The 20616-nt window shown below is 41.8% G+C and overlaps 1 protein-coding gene across 2 annotated transcripts in view; it reads right to left on the reverse strand.

The window, feature by feature from the left end:
* Positions 1-5656: 5656 nt before the first annotated feature.
* Positions 5657-20616, reverse strand: part of rgl1 (ral guanine nucleotide dissociation stimulator-like 1) — a 34489-nt gene continuing 19529 nt past the window's right edge. Inside the window, exons 1-18 of one of the 2 annotated variants that reach the window (XM_041791242.1) lie at positions 20206-20443; positions 17848-17958; positions 14992-15200; positions 14829-14903; positions 14551-14741; positions 14341-14465; positions 14042-14257; positions 13841-13944; positions 13643-13727; positions 11500-11589; positions 11100-11186; positions 10831-10863; positions 10611-10732; positions 10199-10288; positions 9875-10058; positions 7779-8030; positions 7579-7693; positions 5657-7326 (exon numbers count right to left, since the gene is read on the reverse strand). In XM_041791242.1, the coding sequence (XP_041647176.1) occupies positions 7139-7326; positions 7579-7693; positions 7779-8030; positions 9875-10058; positions 10199-10288; positions 10611-10732; positions 10831-10863; positions 11100-11186; positions 11500-11589; positions 13643-13727; positions 13841-13944; positions 14042-14257; positions 14341-14465; positions 14551-14741; positions 14829-14903; positions 14992-15200; positions 17848-17958; positions 20206-20250 (2322 nt within the window). In that variant the 5' untranslated portion in view covers positions 20251-20443 and the 3' untranslated portion in view covers positions 5657-7138. Of the gene's footprint in view, positions 7327-7578; positions 7694-7778; positions 8031-9874; positions 10059-10198; positions 10289-10610; positions 10733-10830; positions 10864-11099; positions 11187-11499; positions 11590-13642; positions 13728-13840; positions 13945-14041; positions 14258-14340; positions 14466-14550; positions 14742-14828; positions 14904-14991; positions 15201-17847; positions 17959-20205; positions 20444-20616 lie in introns of those variants that run through there. The other variant, XM_041791241.1, reaches the window with a different exon arrangement.

Here is a 20616-nt window from a genome sequence, read left to right on the forward strand (position 1 = left end):
TTTTATCAGACCAGAGAATTTTGTTTCTCACAGCCTGAGAGTCCACTCCAAGTGGGTTTTCATGTGTTTTACACTGAAGAGAGCTACTCGGCCATAAAGCCCAGCTCAGTGGAGGGCTGCAGTGATTGTTGTCCTTCAGAGTGACCATCAGGTTCATGGTCACCTCTCTTAGTAGGGCCCTTCTCCCCTAAATGCTCAGTCTGGCCAGCTGACCAACTCCGTGAAGAGTCCTGGTTGTGGCAAACTTCCTCTATATGAGAATAATAGAGGCAACTGTGCTCTTGGGAACCTTGAGTGCAGCAGAATTTTTTTGTAGCCTTCCCAGATCTGTGCTTAGTAACAATCCTGTCTCTGGCAATATCAAATACCTGTCAGCTTTAGCCCATCTACAGTGATATTTTCAGGAAAAATAATAACATAAACAAAGGTAGAGACAATAAAACAAAAAAGAATAGGAAAAATGACATTACTGGTGCCACACTTTCCCTCTTTCTAAATGTATTTCCATCCCATATCCATTGAGCTATCCCTCCAATGTTTTGTGTCTCCTTCAGTCCCTGATTTGTCATGTTGATCCTGGCACTCAGTGAATAATAACCTGCCTGTTAATGAAAAGACTCATACGCCTGCACAAGATGGATCCAAGACAGGCTCTGGGGAATAATTGGCTGATGAGTAAATGAGCCTTTAATTGCCTGATGTGTGTGTTTTTCCCTCTCTGTGGATTTGTGTCGTCTTGATGAGCTTGTTATCATGTGTGCCAAAAAAAGCGTCAATGATGTGTTTTAATTAAACCAGTACAAGGATTCAGGTCTGTCCCAGCCTCCCTTCACTGTCTGCCACCATGTTGAGATGTGGGGAAACAGGGACAGATGGATGGTAAGCTGCCCCCCCCCCCCGACACACACTAGTGCCAGCTCTTTGTCAGAGTACTACATAAACAATCTGGTGTCCCACTCAAATGCTCTTACGGATTAGACGCAGCTGCAGCAGCACATCCCCCTGTGTGAGGCAAAGTTAGTGCAGGCTGACCTGCTGCATCACGCACACGCTGACTCTCACACGGCCCTGAGCACAAAAACCCTTTTATGTTGACACGTATCAAAGGGTTGTGGATGTGCTGGGGTTTCTGAACAGCAGACTTAAAACAAGGTCTGTGAATCAAAGAGCTGGCTTTCAGTGCTTTTAACTAGAGAATTGTAGTGGCTTACATTTCGACTGTGAATCTGTGAGGGATGGAGACACACCTGCAGTTCTGTTGGTTTCTGTCTCATCCTTATGAGTTTCTCCACAAAGTAAAAAAGGCCTTGATAGTGACCAAACAAAACACTCCTGCTGATCTGTGTCATGGCTGGGTGGATACAGTTGATACTGATGGTCCGAATGTGACACATGCTGCAGATTTCAGTCAGGAGAGACTTCATTAAGAATTAACAACTTTTACTTTTACAAGTTCAGAAAAGAGTAAGGAAGAATGTCCACTTAAGGGTGGCTTTCCAAAGAGCCAAACCTGGACACTGATAAGATGGACTGGAGTGACTTAGGTGCAGGAGAATCCCAATAATTCACACTGAAATGACAAACTGGCAGCGGTCGAAGAAAGGAGGACATTTAAATCTGATAGGAGAATGATTGGCCTATAAAGTCCATAGTAAAATTTGGATGGTTTAATACCTAGAGGGTAACTGTGTAGAACCAGCTGCTCAAAGACACAAAGATGAAGAAAAACAGAAAAACTTGGAGCACACGGTCAATTCAGCCATTTTAATATCATGCAATGTAGATCATCAATTTGTTAAATACTCAGACCAGCCTGTCCAGTACCAACAACCATGGCACATTCAAACTCATTTAAATCACTTTTATTCTCAATTCTGATGCTCAGTGTGAACTTTAGCACATCCTCTTGAACTTGTCTGCATGCCTATATGCTTTGGTTGCTGGCATGTCTTCAGCTGATTAGATACTTTGAGAATTAGCAGTTGGGCAGGTGTACTTAATGAAGTGGTCAATGAGTGCTTTTTTATTCTTATGTAATAACCTGCCTTCTTAGGTGCAAGCACTCGCACACACATACATCTTAGTGAATTCAAACAATGCTGAAAAACTTCTACAACTCTGACATTCTTTCCTCCATGAGAATGACTGGAATGTCAACCATTGCGCTCCATGTCTGACATCTGTTTACGTTTAGGCTGTCACTTCATGCATCTGCTCTTGTGTTTCGAGGCCATGTTAACGGAGCTCAGAGTTAGATTTCAAACTGCTCCACATCTACAGCATGGTTATCATTACAAAGAAGGCCAGGCTGATAATAAAAAGCAGGATGTGGGCAGAATAAAAACAACACAGCTGATGAGCCTGCATAAACACATACTTCTATATCATTCTACTCGATCATTTCAAAGACTGAGGATTTACCTGCATTCACAGTGAGCTTAATATATAATGTCAGATATGAGAAAATGCAACATGCAAGGCTTCTTCATATTGTGATCGAAGATAAACATCCTCTGCAAATTTTTGAGTCTGGTTTGACTGCTGAGTTTATCTCTTGCCTTAGTCTCTCATGACAATTGTGGCTGTGTGCTTTTCTCTCTGCATGATGTGTCTGATTATTTTCTGTATACTCTGTCTATAGTTGTTAGATACTTACCTCAAACCCTTTTGATGCTGTTTTTGTGCTTGGTTTCACTCTTCAGCAGAGATAATTTGTCACATTTGCTTCTGTCAGTTCACAGTACTGTGTGTGGGACTGATTTTGTTTGATGTCTATCCCTTATGTTTTTGAATTTGCTCAGAATTTCTTTTGATTTTGCTCAAATTTTTCCAGACATGTACATGATTTTCGGGAGGATTTAAAAAAGAGGAATGTTCAGGCTTATATTAAAGTTTCATTGAAACATTCATCAAATATTTGAAGACATTTCGGGGTCCTTTATATGGAATACTTTTAAAATATGTTTAGGAATTTTGAGATAAATTTCAAGGAATTTCTTTGCAATGCATATTAGAGCTGCAAGGCACACTTGTTTTGCTAAAAGGTGATTTTTACCTCCGCCAAGGAGGTTATGTGATCAGCAGGGTTTGTTTATTAGTTTGTTTGTTAGTTAGTTTGTTTGTTAGCAACATAACTCAAAAAGTTATGGATGGATTTTGATGGCATTTTCAGGAAATGTCACAAATGGCATAAGGAAGAACTGATTAGATTTTGGGAGTGATCCGGATCACTGACTGGATCCAGGAATTTTTTAAATGATTCTTTACTATTGGGAGATAGGGCTAATGGCGAAGGTCTGCACTCTCCGAGTGCTTTTCTCACTTTCTTAAGTAGTTAAAATATTACAATATACCCCTCAATTATGCGTGTCAGAGACGAGCAGTTTTTTTGTTGCTCCTTAGAAAAAGGGAAACTCAATAGCCGCTAAAAGTTTTGTGCATTTCCCAAACTTTGCACTTCATATTTTTTCCAGTGAATGTCAGAAATGCCCGTTTGTCTTTGAATTCCTGGAAAATGTTTTGTCAAGCACAGCACACAGCTGAGTTTGAGGGAAGAGAGGTCATGACTGCTGCATTCAAGTCAGCAGAAATGTCTTCCACTCAGCAAAATAACTTGGGCTCCATCCAGAGCAGCTTCTGGACATTTTATTGATAACGTCAGTCTTAACGGGAAAGAGCACGCCGTCCATCACAAACTCAAGGTTAATAAGAGAAAGTGTTACAAACAAATACAGCTGCTGCTTTGAAATAACAAAAGAAAACTTATGAAACTACATGTTTATTAACGAAAGAATACTGTTCCTGATTCCTTCATACTGCAGCGCATGTTTGGTGCATGTCTTCAGTCACTTTCTCTCCCTGTGTTTTCTTGTCTCTCTTCAGGTGTCCTATCCAATAAAGGCAACAGGCCCCCAATATAATCTTTAAAATAAGCACATAAATTGATTAATTAATACTTGAGCCCATCCCAGCTGCCATCGGGCAAGAGACAGGGTACACCCCGGACTGGTCACCAGCCAATCACAGGCTAGACATAATACAGTGACAGACAACCAGGCAAGCTCACACTCACACCTATGGCTAACTTAGGGTCACCAATTGGTTAATTAACGAGCATGTCTTTGGTGGTGGAAGGAAGTCAGAGTACCTAGAGAGAACCTGCGTGTGCACAGGGATAACATGCAAACTCTGCACAGAAAGGCCCTGACTATGAAGCAAACCAGGAACAGAGCTTAACCCTGCGCCTTGCAGCCCAGAAGTAATGGCAATTTAAAAAAATTTGTAATTGAAAATAAGTGACTGCATGAATATTCACCCACTTCTAGTCAGTATTTATTAGAGACACCTTTGGGTGCAATCACAGCACTGAGTGTGTGTGGATAGGTCTCAATCAGGATTGCACATCTAGACACTGCAATTTTACTCCATTATTCTTTGCAAAACTGTTAAAGCTCTGTCAGGTTGAATTGGCTGTAGGTGTGAACACCCCTTTTCAAGTCCAGCCACAGATTTCTGTACGACTGAAGCCTGGGCTTTGACTCGGCTGCTCCAGAACATTCTCCTCGCTATCTCTAAACCATTTCTGTGTAGCTTTGGCTGCTTCGGGTCATTGTCTTGCTGGATAATAAATTATCTCCCAAGCTGTAGTTCTCTTTCAGACTGAAAAAGATTGTCCTCCAGGATTTTCCCATATTTTGCCACATTCATTTTACCCTCTGCCTTCACAAGCATTCCAGGCCCAGCTGCTGAGATGCATCCCCACCACATGATGCTGCCACCACCATGCTTCACAGTGGGGATGGTGTGTTTGTGATCATGTGCTGTGTTTGGTGTCCACCAAACTTAGCGTCTTGTCTGTAGACCAAAAAGCACCATTTTGGTCTCATCAGACCAAAGAACTTTATTCCACTTGACCACGGAGTCTCCCACATGCCCTTTGGCAAACCTAAGTCCAGATTTAATGAGTTTTCTTCAACAGTGGCTTTCTCTTTGCCACTCTTTCGTAAAGCTTTGACTGGTGAAGAACCGGGGCAACAGTTGTTTGCAGAGTCTCTCCCATCTCAGCTGCTCAAGATTATTTCTTCAGGTCTTGGTGGCCTCTCTCACTTGTCTCCTCCTTGCATGGACACTCAATTTGTGAGGACGGCCAGATCTAGGCAGAATTACACATGTGGCATACTCCTTCCATTTCTTGATGATGGATTTAACTGAACTCTGGAGGATGTTCAGTGCCATGGAATTTTTTTGCATCCATCCCCTGACTTGTACTTTTCAATAACTTTTTCTCTGAGTTTCTTGGAGTGTTCTTTTGTCTTCATGGTGTAATGGTAGCCAGGAAAGCTGACACAGGTGTCTGTACTAATTCACTAACTTTACTAATTGTGAGACTACTAGCAGGGGGGGAATATTTATGCTATCACTTATTTTACATTAAATATTTTTATGTAAGTGACATCACCTTGTAGAAATCTGTTTTCACTTTGAAGTTAAAGTAATGTTTTTTTTGTTGTTGTTTTTTAAATTGTCAAATAAAAACACATTATATTGACCATGATTTATTTATTAAATCAATAAAGGGTAAAACATCCACAGGGGTGAATATTTTTTTATAGGCACTGTAAATATAAGATGAAATCAAAAACACACAACACATCCATTATAATAATGATAATAATTTATTTATTCAGGTAGAGCAAGAGTCTTTGGCAGTGAATAACAGGGACCGAGAACATTTAAAGTGAAGTGCTGCATGGAGACGAATGATTAGTCCCGATGAATCGTTAACACAAGTGAATCAGCTCTCCATGGAGGAATATAACACCAACCAAGGGACATTAACTGATTACACAAACATTTAATGATGGCACATTAGCATGGCACTGTGAGATCTGCAGGAATGGACTGTAACTGTCTCGTTGAGTGTTTATATGACAGGTGAGAAGCGATGATGGAGATGAGAAGTGCACCCATGGGACAAACAGATTGCTGTTGACTGTGTGAAGAGCTGTTTGGCTTTTGTTTGCATGATAAAGCAAAGTGTCTCTCAGTACAAGTTTCCAAATGGAAATGGATCACAGTTAAATTCAAAACTGGCTTTTTTTCTTTTATGACACAAGCCCTTCATTACTTTAGAGTCTGGCACATTTTCCAGCCAGAATTGTGTTACAAAAACATATTTTTAAAAAAAAATAAAAGCAACAGTTACAAACACAAATAACAATAATATTTCATTAAGTGAAGAGTGGCTGGCTCATTCTTCTCTATTCACATCCCATTGGCATCTGCTAACAGCTGACAAGTGCAACTCTATAGTTCATATCATGAAGAGCAAAGAGGTACAAGTAAGAGACACTTTTATGGTGTTTTCTGATTCAGGGAGACTTTCTAGATTCTTCTCAGCTTGTACAACACATGCTGAAAATGTAAGGTATTTCTCTGGATCAGAAAGCAGCAGAAAAGGTCATCTATGCACCCTTTAGTCAGGGTAAGTAAGGCTGTTTCAAATTAGGCAAGGACTTGTTAAAACCAAGTTAAGGTAAGGAACCAATCAGAACGCACACAGCATTCGTCACACAGCTCACAATATGAGAGGGGTTGAACACAACAAAACGTGTCCAAATGGGGAAAATAATGGCATCGCAGCTCCTGTCAATCAATCAGTCAATTAATATCATTCAGAATACTGTCAGAGGTCCATTCTTTCTTTGTAAAGGTAAAAGCCTTCTCTTTCTGTTACCAGAAAATACGGTATTCAGCTACAAACATCACAAGACAAAAAAAACACTAGTTCATTCAATGTCAGAATACTGTTGGAGGTCAGGAGTTTGGCCACTCCCAAAACATGTGCAAAAACCTGTGGTAGTAAAAATCAGAGGCCACAAGAGGTCGCTGTTTCACACCATCACAGGCATCACAATTTAAAGTCTAGTCCCACTGGCACAGCAGTCGCGCTACACATCCACGTTCAATATTAAGGCAAGAAAGACAGGCTGAGAAGGGATGGTACAGTCCAGGATGAGCTCCTCAAAAGTCTGAAATCTACCAGAGCTCCTCATCCAACCTCCTCTTCTACAGCCCAATGAGTCTACACCCTGTATTGTCCTGGATTAGTGGTGTAAGGGTCCCATGCAGGTCAGCGTCACAGTGTTACTTTGCTGAGTCTGAGCGACAGGCTTGACCTGTGCTGTGTGCGAGGAAGCGTGGAGCTACACCGGCTCCGGAGTTGCACCGCCCGACCTGCGGAGCCTCGCACCCTCAGCAGGAAGTCAAAGTTAGCAGAGGTGTTCATGGCGTAAAAGACGTTGGCATTGTCAGGGATCACAAGCTCTGCAAGGAGGGGGAAAAAGCAGAATTAATACGATGTTGTGGTATATTTAGTTGGAAAACAGCCGATGAGGGGAAAATAACATTTTTTGAGAATTGGTCATTGTAAAGTTGCAGCCAGAATGACTTAAAAAAAACAGACTATTTGCCTTTAAGATAGGTTTTAACTTTCATTTGTGCAATTTTTTTTGCATTTTTGAAGAGCACAACCTCGTAATGAGTTCTTTGTATGTACTAATTTACACTGAATTTTACCTTTCTCCTCAGAGATGACTTGAACAAGCTCGTATCCCTCCTCAGGCTCTGTCTCTAGGTTGTGCTTCGCCATTGCTCGTGAGATCACAGCTGGAGTCTTGTCTTGATTGGTCAACTATTCATAGAAAAGACAGAGAATCAGTCATACATGGTTCATCATTATTCATGTAGAAATATTCAATTAGGATGCTTTCATTTACCAGTATGCTCTTGTAGAGGTTCCCGTTGCCCTGCTCCAGACTCACTCTAATGATGCACGCGTCCTGGGCCTGGGTGTTGTAAGTCAGGGCTTGACTTGGGGAGCAGGGTGACATGGCTGTGAGGGAGATGGAGCGCCTGTGGGTGCAGGGGGGTCCGGGGTGCGAGGGAGACGCAGACGTGGTGGAGACACTGGCTGTGGAAGAGCTGGTGTCCATGGAGTGGAGTGACGTACATGAGGAGGATTCCGATAGCTGAGGAAACACAAGACAGATGTTACATTAATAAACAAATAAAATAACAACGGTGAAATTAAGGAATAGAAAGAATCATTTAGTCTGATTGGCAGATATTGGGGATGAGGAAAGACAATTTTAAGGACAGGAACAAATTTTACTTTTTACTTAAGAGATAGGAAATATGGAGAGAGAGAGTGGGAGAAGAAGTATACCAAAGATCACCAGGCTTGGGATTTGATCCTGTTACCAGTGTGTCAATTATCACCTGAATATGAACAACTGCTCTACTAACTGAGCCAAAACAGAGCAATAAATATGCCAATTCTGTTGCATAACCAAAAGTCTTTTATTATTGTAAGATATTTTGGAGGAAAGGTGCTATCTGCCCCTTACAGGTTTCCTGAAAACTTTCAAAAACTAAATGGAAGTCCTTTTGAGACTGATCCAAGACCCAAACTAAGAAAACTTTGTCACATTTTCATGTGAGTCTCAAAGGCTTTGTTTTCTACTATCTCAAGCTTAAAGGATTTTTGCATATTTTGCAAATTTCCTCATAATCGTTGTTTGACCCTGTCAATTTAATGTTATAGTCAAATTTCCTCAAACCTCTATTACCCCATCTACTTCTCTTTTATGCGGCTTGAGAATGCGTGTTAATAAAACTGCTTATGTAAGGTCACAGAAAATATTCAAAAAACAGTTAACAAAATCATTCAGTGCTTACTACACACAGTGGACTTTAATTATATATATCAAAGCCATCTGAAATCTAAGATCCCTCACAATAAATGACCTTAAATGTAAAAAAAAAAAAAAATCGTATTTAAGACTCATCTGTTGTAGTTCGGCCCTCAGGCTAAGAGAAGGTGGACAGCATGCTTGGCCAAAAACATCTGCTATAGGCTAGAAAAACAATACTCTATAGTGTAGATTGATTTTGCCACTGGTTTGTTAGAAATTGAAAAATGGATTCAGTGGTAAATTTCACTAATTTATAGAAATTTTCAAGGCATAAATAGTAAAATTAATGTGATTTTTGGTCAGTTTTAAAAGTAGTATAACAGTTTTATTATACTTATGTGGTTAATAGCAGTATTTATTTTGACTGTGAGCCTTATTTTTGGCTAAATTAGTTTACACATTTAACATTTTTTGCATCTTTTATGTTTTCTGGTGAAATTATAAAGAAAATGAAGTGGTATAAATAGTGAAATATATTTGATTTTAGTCTTTTTTACAACAGTGTAACAGTTTAACTATACTTAAATGGCACAAATCAGTTGTTATTTTTATTGTGAGCCTCATTACAGCGAAAATTCACCAAGCTGTTCAATATTTGATCATTGCAGGTGTCCAGTTGGAATTCCAAGATTAAAAAACAGAATATTCTTACTTTAAATAACTTTTTAATATGAAGTAAATACTTATTAGACTCTACAATTATATTTTATATTATTGACATTGAAATATGCATTCACTTAATGGAATCTATTTATTTATTTAATTATCAATTTATTTATCTATGTTTTCATTTTGACCATAAACAGGCAAGGAAGTATATATGGCTACTTTGTTGACCTTGATTTTTAACGTGATAATAAAAAATATAAGTAAAAGTGTTTGGATGTCCACCAAGAATATTCAACTGCTTAAATTTTGAATTTCCAAGTATTTCATTTTGTGACCTACAAAGGGTTAAAACATTTTTTAAACTCTGCAGAAATCTGCTCTTAGTCAAGGCAGGGTAAAAAGAAGAGGTGAAAGTATCATAACTTTCTGTTCCTTATTATTTCAGTATTCCCAAGCTTTAATTGCATAAAATCCACCACATTTCCTGCAGTTGGGGATTAGTAACACACCTTGTTGTGCTGTGAGTCGGAGCTGTGTGTTGGGGTGAGGCCCTCGCTGTCTGACGGGCTGCTGGAGTCGCTGGAGGACACGCTGACCGAGTCCATGCTCTCCCCTGAGCTGCCAGTAGGGGGCGACCGTGGCGTCTCTCTGACTGGAGAACTGGCTGCACTGCTGTCAGATCCAAGAAACAGGCTGGAAAAAATAAAGGAAGTTGGTTATTAGATAACAAAAGCAAAATAGGTCACAGAGACTCAGTGCTTGAATAATAAAGAGACATAACTGAGAGACTAGATTTTAGGATTTATTCAAGCTTGTTTTCTAGATATACTCACAGGCTGAGTCTCTTCACCATACTTTTTCGAGGTTTGGGCGGTGTTGGGCTGCTGTCTCCAAGACCTTCAATCTCACAGGACAAGGCATAACTGCAAGACAGAACAATACAACCTTTACAATCATCATAAATCACTAAGTCATGTGCATGTTGGTTTTTACAGCCATGAATTTAAGTAGGACAACAGGAAAAGAGAAAACCAGAAAGCAAGAGCAGACGGAAGAAAAGGGAGCAAAAACAACAAGCACAATGAATCAGTGGGGAGTGAAGACATGACAGAAGAACAGCAGGGAGAGCTGAAAGGAGAGAAGGAAAAGAAGCTTCTTTTGTGGGAACAATGGGTCCAACAGAGCATGACCTCATGCACTAATTTGCTCCTTATCTAATGGATAACGGTGAGAAAGCAGCAGTACCTCTCCTCCTCACTGAGCTGAGGCTGGCTCTTAAACCAGCGCAGGAACGCCGGCTCTGGAGTCAGACAGTAGCTGTTACAGGCCGACTGGAGCAGTTTGATCTGAGCGATCACCTCAAACTCCTGCAGAGAGAGAGAGAGACGCAGACGTTAGATCTGTTTGACTTCAAACAGCATCATGTGAGAAGTGTGAGGGTGTAATCTTGTCAGAGGGGACTTACCCTTCGTCTCTTCTCAAAGTTGATCAGACCACCCTGCGGAGGACACAAAGAAAACCCTGTCAGACCCAGGACATCACATACCAGCGGCTGCTTAGACAAACAGCACTCCAAAAACGGACCAACTAAATTCCTCACACACTCATGGAAACTTACGCCCCGCTTTCTGACAGCGCTGACTCTCAGATCTACAGAGCTGTGCAAACTCACAGACACATGCTCTCAAACACTGCAACACACACATTCAGCAGGTGTTATGGACTGTTTCGTACCTCCACCAGGTCAGGTAGAGCCGTATCCAACATGGTCAGGTCTGTCAGGAAAGTCCCCAAATATGGAATGGTTCCTTGCATTGCTCCCTAAAGAAAAAAAAGCTTTTTAAATCTTTGTAACCACATTAAATTTAAATAAATGTGAGGATGCCTGAAAAGCCGGAGCACTCATGGTTTATGGATTCCATTTTAGTGAAATACAACAGGGGCTTAAAGCAAGTTCAACACACAGAGCACTGAGTAAACAAAGTCAAGCATGTGGCTTCATCACACTGGAGCCCAGAACTCTCTTTACAGTGCATTTCATTAGAGGAATGTGTTGTTTAAAGTGATGCAGCTCTGTTTAAGCATTCTTCGGCATTTGATGCAGAAGCTCTGTGTTTTGAAATCTTTGTCTCACCATTTCCTTCTGCAGCTGAAGTCTCTTGTGTGTACGTTTCTGGTGCTCCTTGGCACAACTCTCCAGACTGGCAAACTTTGAAGTGCCTTCCTGTGGAAGAAACAAACAAAAATGCAGATTCAGGGCTGCAGTCCAGGAGGGGAGGTTTTCAGAATTCCCATATGGGTTCAAGGATCAGAGATTTTTAATCAGCAGAAACTAAACCTGCACTGCACTACCTGCACTCAAACCAAATCAAGTTTGTCTAATTTGAATCAGTTTCTGAAAAAATCTAATTGCACTTATTAGAAGCCACATTTACCTGATATGTCTAGCTAAAAATCTGATTTCAACCTGCATTACTTGTAAAACGCTTATGAAGCAAGCAACTTTGACTGATTAAGTGTCCTGAAATGACATGCACTTTCTAAAGTTTTAACAGACTCACTAAGTAAAGTTGATTTCCAGTTTGCAGGCCTTATTTTTGTTTTTCAGTGTGACTTACAGAAGAGAAAGAAGAAGTAGAAGTTCTAATATTTCCATCAAAGGGGAAATTCATTTTTTACATATGCAACACCCAAACACACTGAAATACACGCATCAGCACGCAAATACAACATGCACTAATGGAGACACGTCAGAGTGAGCCCACAAAGAAGTGCCACCTGAGCAGGTGGGGGTTCAGTGCCTTGCAAAGCAGCACCTCACCAGTACTCAGGAAGTGAGCTGAGCTGACAGATCAATGACCAGAAACTGGCAACCGATGGCTGAAACTGGCAACCCTCTTTTTCCAACCCAACCTTACAAGCAGACAGGACTGGCCACAGTAATCACTAAGCCCCTAATAGACTCAATAAAAGGCCCCTCTAGATCTGATATAATAATATTAATGCATCAGTTATACACAATATTACTGGCATGTATAGGCAGATATGAACATTTCTGCTGCTCTTAACAACCAAATAAGTGTTTGAAGTTTTAGGCAGCGCCAACAGACACACGTCAGCTTAAGGTGTTTCCTTTGTCACTCTCATTCCTTAGGCTTTATAGCGGTGTTTCTCAATGATGTGGCAGGGCACACTGGTGCGCCTTGAGGCAAGTCTAGGTGTGCCATGAGAATTTGTACAATAATATGTTATTATAACACTGTGACGTGAGTTACTGTAACATAGTTTGAAAAGGCTATTCTGTATGGATGTGGTGTGCCTTAAGATTTGGTACGATCTTAGTCATGCCTTGGGAGAAAAAGGTTAAAAACCACCACCTAAAAGTGTTTTTCAGTGACTGACGTTTGTTGATTTATTTAGCCCTAATCTTGTAATTGTGTGTTTTAAGGTCAAATATTAACAACATTGAAATGTATTGGCCAAAATTAATTTGTAAATATCAGCATATTGGATGTCCGCTAATGTCCAGTGAATACATTGGTGACACTAATACTGGCCTCCTGGCTTAAATTTGCTTCAAAAGCCAGGCTCAGATCAACTTTGAAACTAATCTGACTGAACAGATCAATATTGAGGTCAAATACAACTAATTTTCTTGTCCTTTCTTTCCCAAGAAATCCCAACATTTTTGTCTTGTCCTGTCTCATGACAGTATGGCTTCACTGAATGAGTCTTTTCAACAGAAACTGCACTCTATATGGTTTATTTACTTAACAGTAAACTAGTATTTTTGTTTAATGGAGGAATTATGACAGAATTAGGGAGAAAAGTTTCTTCAAAAGTGGAAATGCCATCCCGCTTTGAGCTAGAAACTACCAGCAAAGCAGTTGGAACACTACCAGCAGAAAGTTGCACAGTGTTGCCACTTTTAAACAGCTTTACTCCCTCACCATGTGAAATTCATCCATGAAACAAAAACAATGGATTACTTGTTAGTGAATATGCATCACAGGGTAAATTTTATATTGGGGAAAAAAAACAAAAAGAAAGTAAGCAACAGGAGGGGATGGGGTGGGTGTGTAACCCTTTTTACTGGTGCACCTGTAGCCTCATAGTTACGTCCATGCCGTCAAAAAATTGATAATTTTTCAAATAAATATTTAGTGGTAATCAGACCAATACACATCATTAGATTGGATTTTTTGTAGTGTATATTTTCACAATCATAAATTTAAAGATCATTATGAAACTGGACAACGTTGAAAGATCAGACTCACCCTCATGAGGAGCTCTCTGCTGGTCAGGTAGTTGTTGTGGTCGGAGAAAATATCTGACAGTTCTTCAAACGTCTGCATGCTGTCTCTGTGTTAAAGAAAGAAGCATATAAATTTATGTACAAAATGGCTCTTAATTACTGGATTGATCAAATGGGATTTGTTAAGCTTATTTACATAGTTGCATAATTGAGGTCTTACTTGTTCACACAGGCCCATGCTCTTTTCAGCCTGTAGAGAGGGTTGGACTGCAGCGCAGAAACAATTGCTCTGAGAGAGGAGAAGTTTTTACGTATCCTGCACTCCTGTTAGAAAAGAAAGCAGCACAGCGACAGTTATGTCTTTGTCTATTTTGTTGTAGGTTTCTAGAGGAATGTATGTGCGTCCGTGTTTTTTGCCGACCTGTGCGATGTCTATCCAGCGCTGGATGACTCGCGCTCTGACATGTGGTCTGATCTGTCTGTGCTTCAGCACTGTGCTGACCACACAGGCTGCCACTGCGTTAAACTGCGTGATAGTGGCACGGATGGTGGGGGCGCTGTGCTTGTTGTGCTTTTTATCCCTCTGAGACCAGATGGAGCCCAGGCAGTGGTGTGGTACAACTTTTTTAAACAGCAGCTAGAGTAGAATGACAGATTTGCATTTGTATGATGTCACATTTGTAAAGCTTTACAACTCTGCAGCTCTTTTTGTCCACTTACTGCATCCATGTAGGTCAGCTGCTCTGCCACTAGGTCTGCATCGAATGACACAAAGTCCTCCTGCAGCTCAATCTCCACTTCTTCTTCCTCCCCAAGGCAGAAAGAACTGTTGCCTTGAAAACCAGCTGATAGATAAACACAAATGATTAAGAACTTCATTCAAACAGGAAACTGAGCAGAAAGAGAAGAAAAGGATAGTCTATTCATTACCATCACTTTCATCCATGCCAGCCTGACTCTGCAGCTGCTCCAGCAGACTCTCTGCTCGTCTCAGAGCCTCAGAGCCTGGCAGAGTCCTGCGCAGGTAGTCCATGAGCCGGTGGAGGCAGGGGTAGTCTGGAGGCTCCTGGAAGTCTTCAGGACACTGGTCCAGCCATGCACGCAGAATGGAGGCTAAGGCACTAAGCAGGGGAAGATCAGAGTGTTAGGATGTCAGACAATTGACAGACAGATGTGGAAAGTCTTATGCATATAAAAATATGTCTTACTTTCTGATGGCTCCATTGGTTTCAGTGCCTTGGCATCTCCCTGACTCCTGCTCATTTTCTCCTACACTTCCATACCTGCAGCAAAAATGAGCAGAAAGCATTTTGAAACTCATTCAACCTAAGTATCCCTCGTGCTTTATGTAACATTTGACTCTGCGCCTACCTGTCTAGCAGCAGCTGCAGCACAGTCTGCGTGCTGGCGAAGGCTCTGTAGGTGGACAGGAAGATGGAGGTGTAGGTGAGGTCGTTGTCTCCGAATGCAGTCAGTAACGTCTCCACCAGGCGCTCCAGTGTTCCAGCGCGGATGCTTCGGATCTTGCATGTCTCCAGCTGGCTCACAGTGTGGCCGGGAGGTAGACGATCACCCTCCACCTGAAAAAACATGCATTCAAAAACACTTATTCATATTGTTAAACAACCTGGAAGTCAGACAAAAATCATGAAATCATCCCAATTAAGTTATTCTTAAGCTTAAAAATGAAAATGCAGGAGTGAAAGAAATCATCTGATGGCAAAAAAATGATAATAGGATGGGGAGGGGGTACTGGAAGGAACTCTGGGTCCTATATTTATTCCCCATTTCCCCAGACGTGTCCGACAATTGTGTGTCTACATGGAAATGGAAGGACAGGTTATAAAACAGGAGCAGAAAAAGAGGTGGCACAAGCCTGCAGAGTGAAACAGAGAGAGAGACCTTGGTGAAGTTAGCACGCTACAACAGGAAATGCTCCAATCTGCTTTTAATCACAGCAGGGCCCCTCTACCCCCACTCCCCCAGACGGAGAGGAGGAGGCCAAGTTCTCCCACCTCTCCTGACTTGATAACAACTTAAAAATACCATTTTTTATTCTTGAGAAGTGGCTTATTATACAGCATACATGGGATAAACTTTTATGCTTTGCATCACTAAAATAAAAGAAATGCAAACTCCTCTACAAACTGTAAACAGTGCATGAATGTAGGCCAACAGTACGTAATTGCTATTATTCCCTAACAACTGGCTGTTTATCGTAAATACAAAGACAGCTCAATAGGGATCACTCTCCATTCTATCCACTCAATAGAAAGTGCTGTATAAAGTAGCCATGTTGTTTTAATAAGCTTGAATACAGCAGGCCATTCATGAACATGTCAATACATCAGTACACATTAAAACCCTCTGAGCTGTTTGCTTCTTCTTCATCAAACCCCATCCCCCCTCATACTCAAAGACAACAGTCATCCAAACACAAACATCACTCTGATTTTTTTTTCTCTGTAAACCCTGCATCTATGACTTGTAATTTTCCCTAACACTGGTTTCATGCATTCTTTAGTTGCTTCTGAGAAAAACACACAAGAGAGAAGCAGGATAATGCAGCTAATTGGCCCTTCGGTGCTCTATAATAATAGACCATACAACATCTTATTATGCTGATATAAACAGCCCAGTGCAGGAAACAGAAAAGCCTCATGCTCAGTTACAAAAAAATGCACAAGTTGAGGAAAATCCTTTAATACCCCCTTTTTGTTTTGTCATAGCAGCATTTTGTAAAACACTGCTGCACAGGGGGGAGCGAGCTGTTCTGTTGGCAGCCGGCGAAGTCAGGAAATCACATGCTTTGGCTAAACAGTTTGAGTCTGGTGAAACAGTTGCTGAAAATCAGCATGCAGCTACTAGGTGGTGTCTAAACAGGGCTCGAATGTTGAAACAACAGCCCTGATGCTGCACAATGCAGACATGCTCAACAATAGAGACACGGTGTGTTTTAAACAATGGAGATTAAAGGTTTAGAAGATAAGCAGCTGGTTTGCTTTAACAAATCATCAGGCAAAGACTTTTCCACTATAGGAAAAAAACAGCAATGCAACAGGTTTGGAAAGTGGAAAATGGATTAGATTGTGATCTGTGTGACTTGTTTCTGCTTAAACCTCCAGTGAGGAGTTTTCATCCATCTGAAACAAGCACTAATGATATTTATGAGCTTCAAAACTAACAAGGGAATTAAGAGGAGTCTGACTTCAGCACCAAGATAGTCAGATTCAGCCACAACCTTGTTTGGCCAGTCATCATGCATCCGCCATATTTTAAATCTCTTCTGTCTTTCACAGTTAGCCTGTCTTTTAGTGTAGCTGCTGCAACCCTCCTCCACCCCAGCCACTTACATTCAGTTCATAAGCATCTAGTCCAGATCCTCACAGGTCTTCTGCTCATCTCATCCTGCATTCTTCAGTCTCCTCCTCTAAGCCAACTCATTTGCTCCTGGTCCAGCGACTCAGAAGTCTACTCCTCATCAACACCACCAACAGTGTCTAGACTCATAGGGGGGTATCCTATTTCTGTCGTCTGTCTCACTACCCCTTCGAGTAAATGAAGTCATCATGCCAAACACTTTTGTGAACACAATTTGTGAAATAAATTATTGCTTAACTTGTATTGGGTCTCTCCTGATTGAACAATTTTTTGCTAGTCTTAGCCCAGCTTATGTAGCTACATAAGCTTTAGCTACATTTGCTAAAGCTAACTTGCTATACTGCTATACTGTAGTAATGTAGCTAATGTAGCTAATGTAGCTAAAGCTAACAAAATATAAACTGAGGTATCATTTGCATATCTTCCAAAACTGTTTCTATACATAATTTAGACCTATGACCTTTCTCCCTGTTATTTAGGAAATGTTGGTTAGTTTGCAAAGTAGTCATTTCATGAATTATGGCACTTCCGTTCTGACATGTTCTCTCACAGTAATGGTCTACAGGGGGCGTCTAAGAGCTACAATCTGCAGCCATACTGTCTTGAGGCAATCAGCGACCACTGGCTATTTCTACACAGTATTTCCTAAAGTCTGAACCTGCAGCAATAGCATTTTCCACTGCAAAGACTTCCCTTTGAATGTTTGAAGAATGTAGCATGAGATGTTTTTGCAAGTTCTCTTCCAACCAAATTTTTCCTCACAGGATCTTTAAAACAAACAAACAAGAAAACGCCTCGCCAGTGTTTAATCTGTCATGCTGAGAGAGATCAGACATGCCGACTCACCCCGAGCCATCTTGCTCCCTTGTTTGCTGCCTGCTGGATCTGAACCCTCTTTAGCGTCACATTGTAAATGGCTCCTTCCTCGACTTCCTCCCCCCAGTCCTGCACAGAGCTCTGAAAAAGAGATCAAGGATGTTAGAGATGTGGAGAAAGGATGAAAGCAGAGGAGAAGACAGGAGAGCTGTATTTGGGATAAAAAAAAAGGGATTTCCTGTTAATGACTGCTGGCTGCAAAGCGAATCAACAAGTTTCACAACAAGTGTCACTTTGAGATTTTTGGAGCTACAAAGATACAGCCACAGCTCTCAAACAATTCAAAAACAACTTAAGTGCAGTAAAACATCAAGAATGACTGACTCCCCAACCCCCACAGCTGCAGCCTGCAAGGCCTCCTTCCCCTGTCTTTACTCCCTCTTTTATTCCCCTATCCATCTCCCTCACCCTGTCCCAGCCTCTCTCTCTGCTCCAGCTGGAGACAGAGCTGGATGTCTTTCTTGGAGATAAGAGCCAGAATGGATTTAGTCTCTCAAACACGCCCCCACATAATAAAACAGAGCATTTGCTGCTCCTTTCTTTGTCTGTTTGACTGCTTAACTACACAAGCCAAGAGAGTTTGATTACAAATCTGAGCCTGGAGAGACTAAATGGATTTGTGCACATCTTGCTGCACATGTACTGCGTCTGTCTCTGGTTGTAAATCACTGACAGGGAGAAGAAACAAACAGCGAGGAATCAAACTACAAATATGCTGAGACATCAACATATGGAGACAAAAACAGAGGCGCAGACAGCAAAGGAGAGGGGGCGGGCCAGATATAAACACCACGCATGCAGTATTATGGCCAAGTCCTCTCACACTCACAAGCCACAGCAGCCAGGATCACTCTCACTCGTCTTCACTCTCATTGAAACAGCTCAATAGCAAAGTCCAGGCTATTTTCCCTCAAACAGAGAAACTGCTTGAAAGGAGGTCGAAGGTCAAAGTCGCCAGTAACGGCCTCCTTGGACGGTCCTGGTGGCACTCAGCCATGACTAGGCCGTGTTTGGGTTTGAAGAGAAACATGTGATGCTGGAGAGAAAAGAAAGCTTGCCCACACCAAAAAAACACAAAGGAGAGGAGGAGCAAAAACAGGGATTTTAAGTGGCTCTGGCAAAGCATCTCTAAGTTTTTTTTTCTGCAGCATTTGTCTGAAATGTCTTCACGCCAGTCCCCTACCCTGTGCAGCATCTTGACATAAGGTCAGCAGCCCATCAGTGCATGTCCCCTCTCTCTGTAGCTGCTGCTGCATGCTGGCTGGATGGATGGCTGGCGCAGTCACAGATAAATACATCATTGCATGAGTCATGCAGTCCACACACTCCCAAAACAATAGCAGGAGGTCTCTATGCTGGCCGAGCTCAGGCTGCTGAGTTCACAGTCTGCACACACAGCCTGCTTTTTGTCAGCCACAGAGCTGGAGATGTTTTTCAGAGCAGGGTTTTAAGAGGGAAAAAAAAGCTCTGCCAGCTTTGTGCACCACAGTTGGAGCTTATTGAGGGACAAAGTTCCATGAGCTTGGATGAAAACGGAAACCAAAAAACAGTGTCAGTGTGAGATTTCTTTTCGGCTGAAGAATATGAACTGAAAGAAGCAGACATGAGTGAGTTTACAGAGAGTACAGTAGATTAAATGAACCTGGGTAAACAGGACACGAGTTGTTTACTTCTTGTCCAAATTGGATGCTCCAAAAGTACGCAAAGAGAGCCCTAACAGGAGGCATATAGTACTCTATTCCTGCTCAAATAGTGCTAATCTCCCTGTCATGTGTGTGTGAAACAATACCCCAAAGATAACAACTGTTGTGTTGAATCTTTGGCGCTGCTGATCTGTTGGCTTTTGTGTTTACCTCCTCTGCACGCAGCTGGGACCCGTGCAGACACACTCGATGGCCCCGGGGCCACACCAATTGTTCTCTCTCTGTTACGCTGCAGGCCTCCAGACAAAAAGTTTTCATATCCACCATCAGGGAGGGGAGAGTGGCGGATCGAGATCATATTCTGGCGGAGTGGGTAGGGGATTTTTCATTTAATCCTCCCCCACCTTCCCTACCCTTCCCCACGTTTCCAAACTTTACGCGACATCTTTACGCACCGGCAATGTAGGTTAAACTGGATTTATAGCGCAGTACAGCAAATTAAAATGCACAGCTCAACCGCCCCCCACTCCCCCCTCCTCTTCCTACCCCATTTATCCGCTACTTTCCCAAGCCTTACAAACACCCCCTCCTCTTCCTCCCCCTCTTCCCATCAAAACCACAAACCCAACAACAGAGCGCAGGATGGAAAACCATGAGACTTTTGTTGTGTTGGTTTGGCATTTACCATTTTAGTTTTCCAGGCGAATTTCATGGTGAGCGTTTCTTTCATTATCCGGGGACAGCATCAGAGCTCGGGAGTAATCCGCCGAGGAGAAAAGAAAGATATGTTCCTTTATTTAAAAAACAAAAACAAAAACAAAAAAATCCCCAGATCCTCGCTGAAAGAATTCCTTCTCCTTCACCGCACACTCTTCTGCCCGCTTCAAACTCCAAGTCGTCCTCCCGTGTCTGTCAGTAGAGGCTCTCCCCCTCTTCTACTGAATGACCAAACTCCTCCTACTTGCACTCACAACAGTCCCGTCTAAACTCCTCCTCTTTTTTGGCCGACTTTCATCAGACTGACAACGCAGTGCGCGCTCAGACGCAGGCAAAAGACGCAGGCTTGTGATTTCTGTTTGCGCAATACATCAGCAAC

Source organism: Cheilinus undulatus, linkage group 7 (genome assembly GCF_018320785.1).
Source record: "Cheilinus undulatus linkage group 7, ASM1832078v1, whole genome shotgun sequence".
NCBI lineage: Eukaryota > Metazoa > Chordata > Actinopteri > Labriformes > Labridae > Cheilinus > Cheilinus undulatus.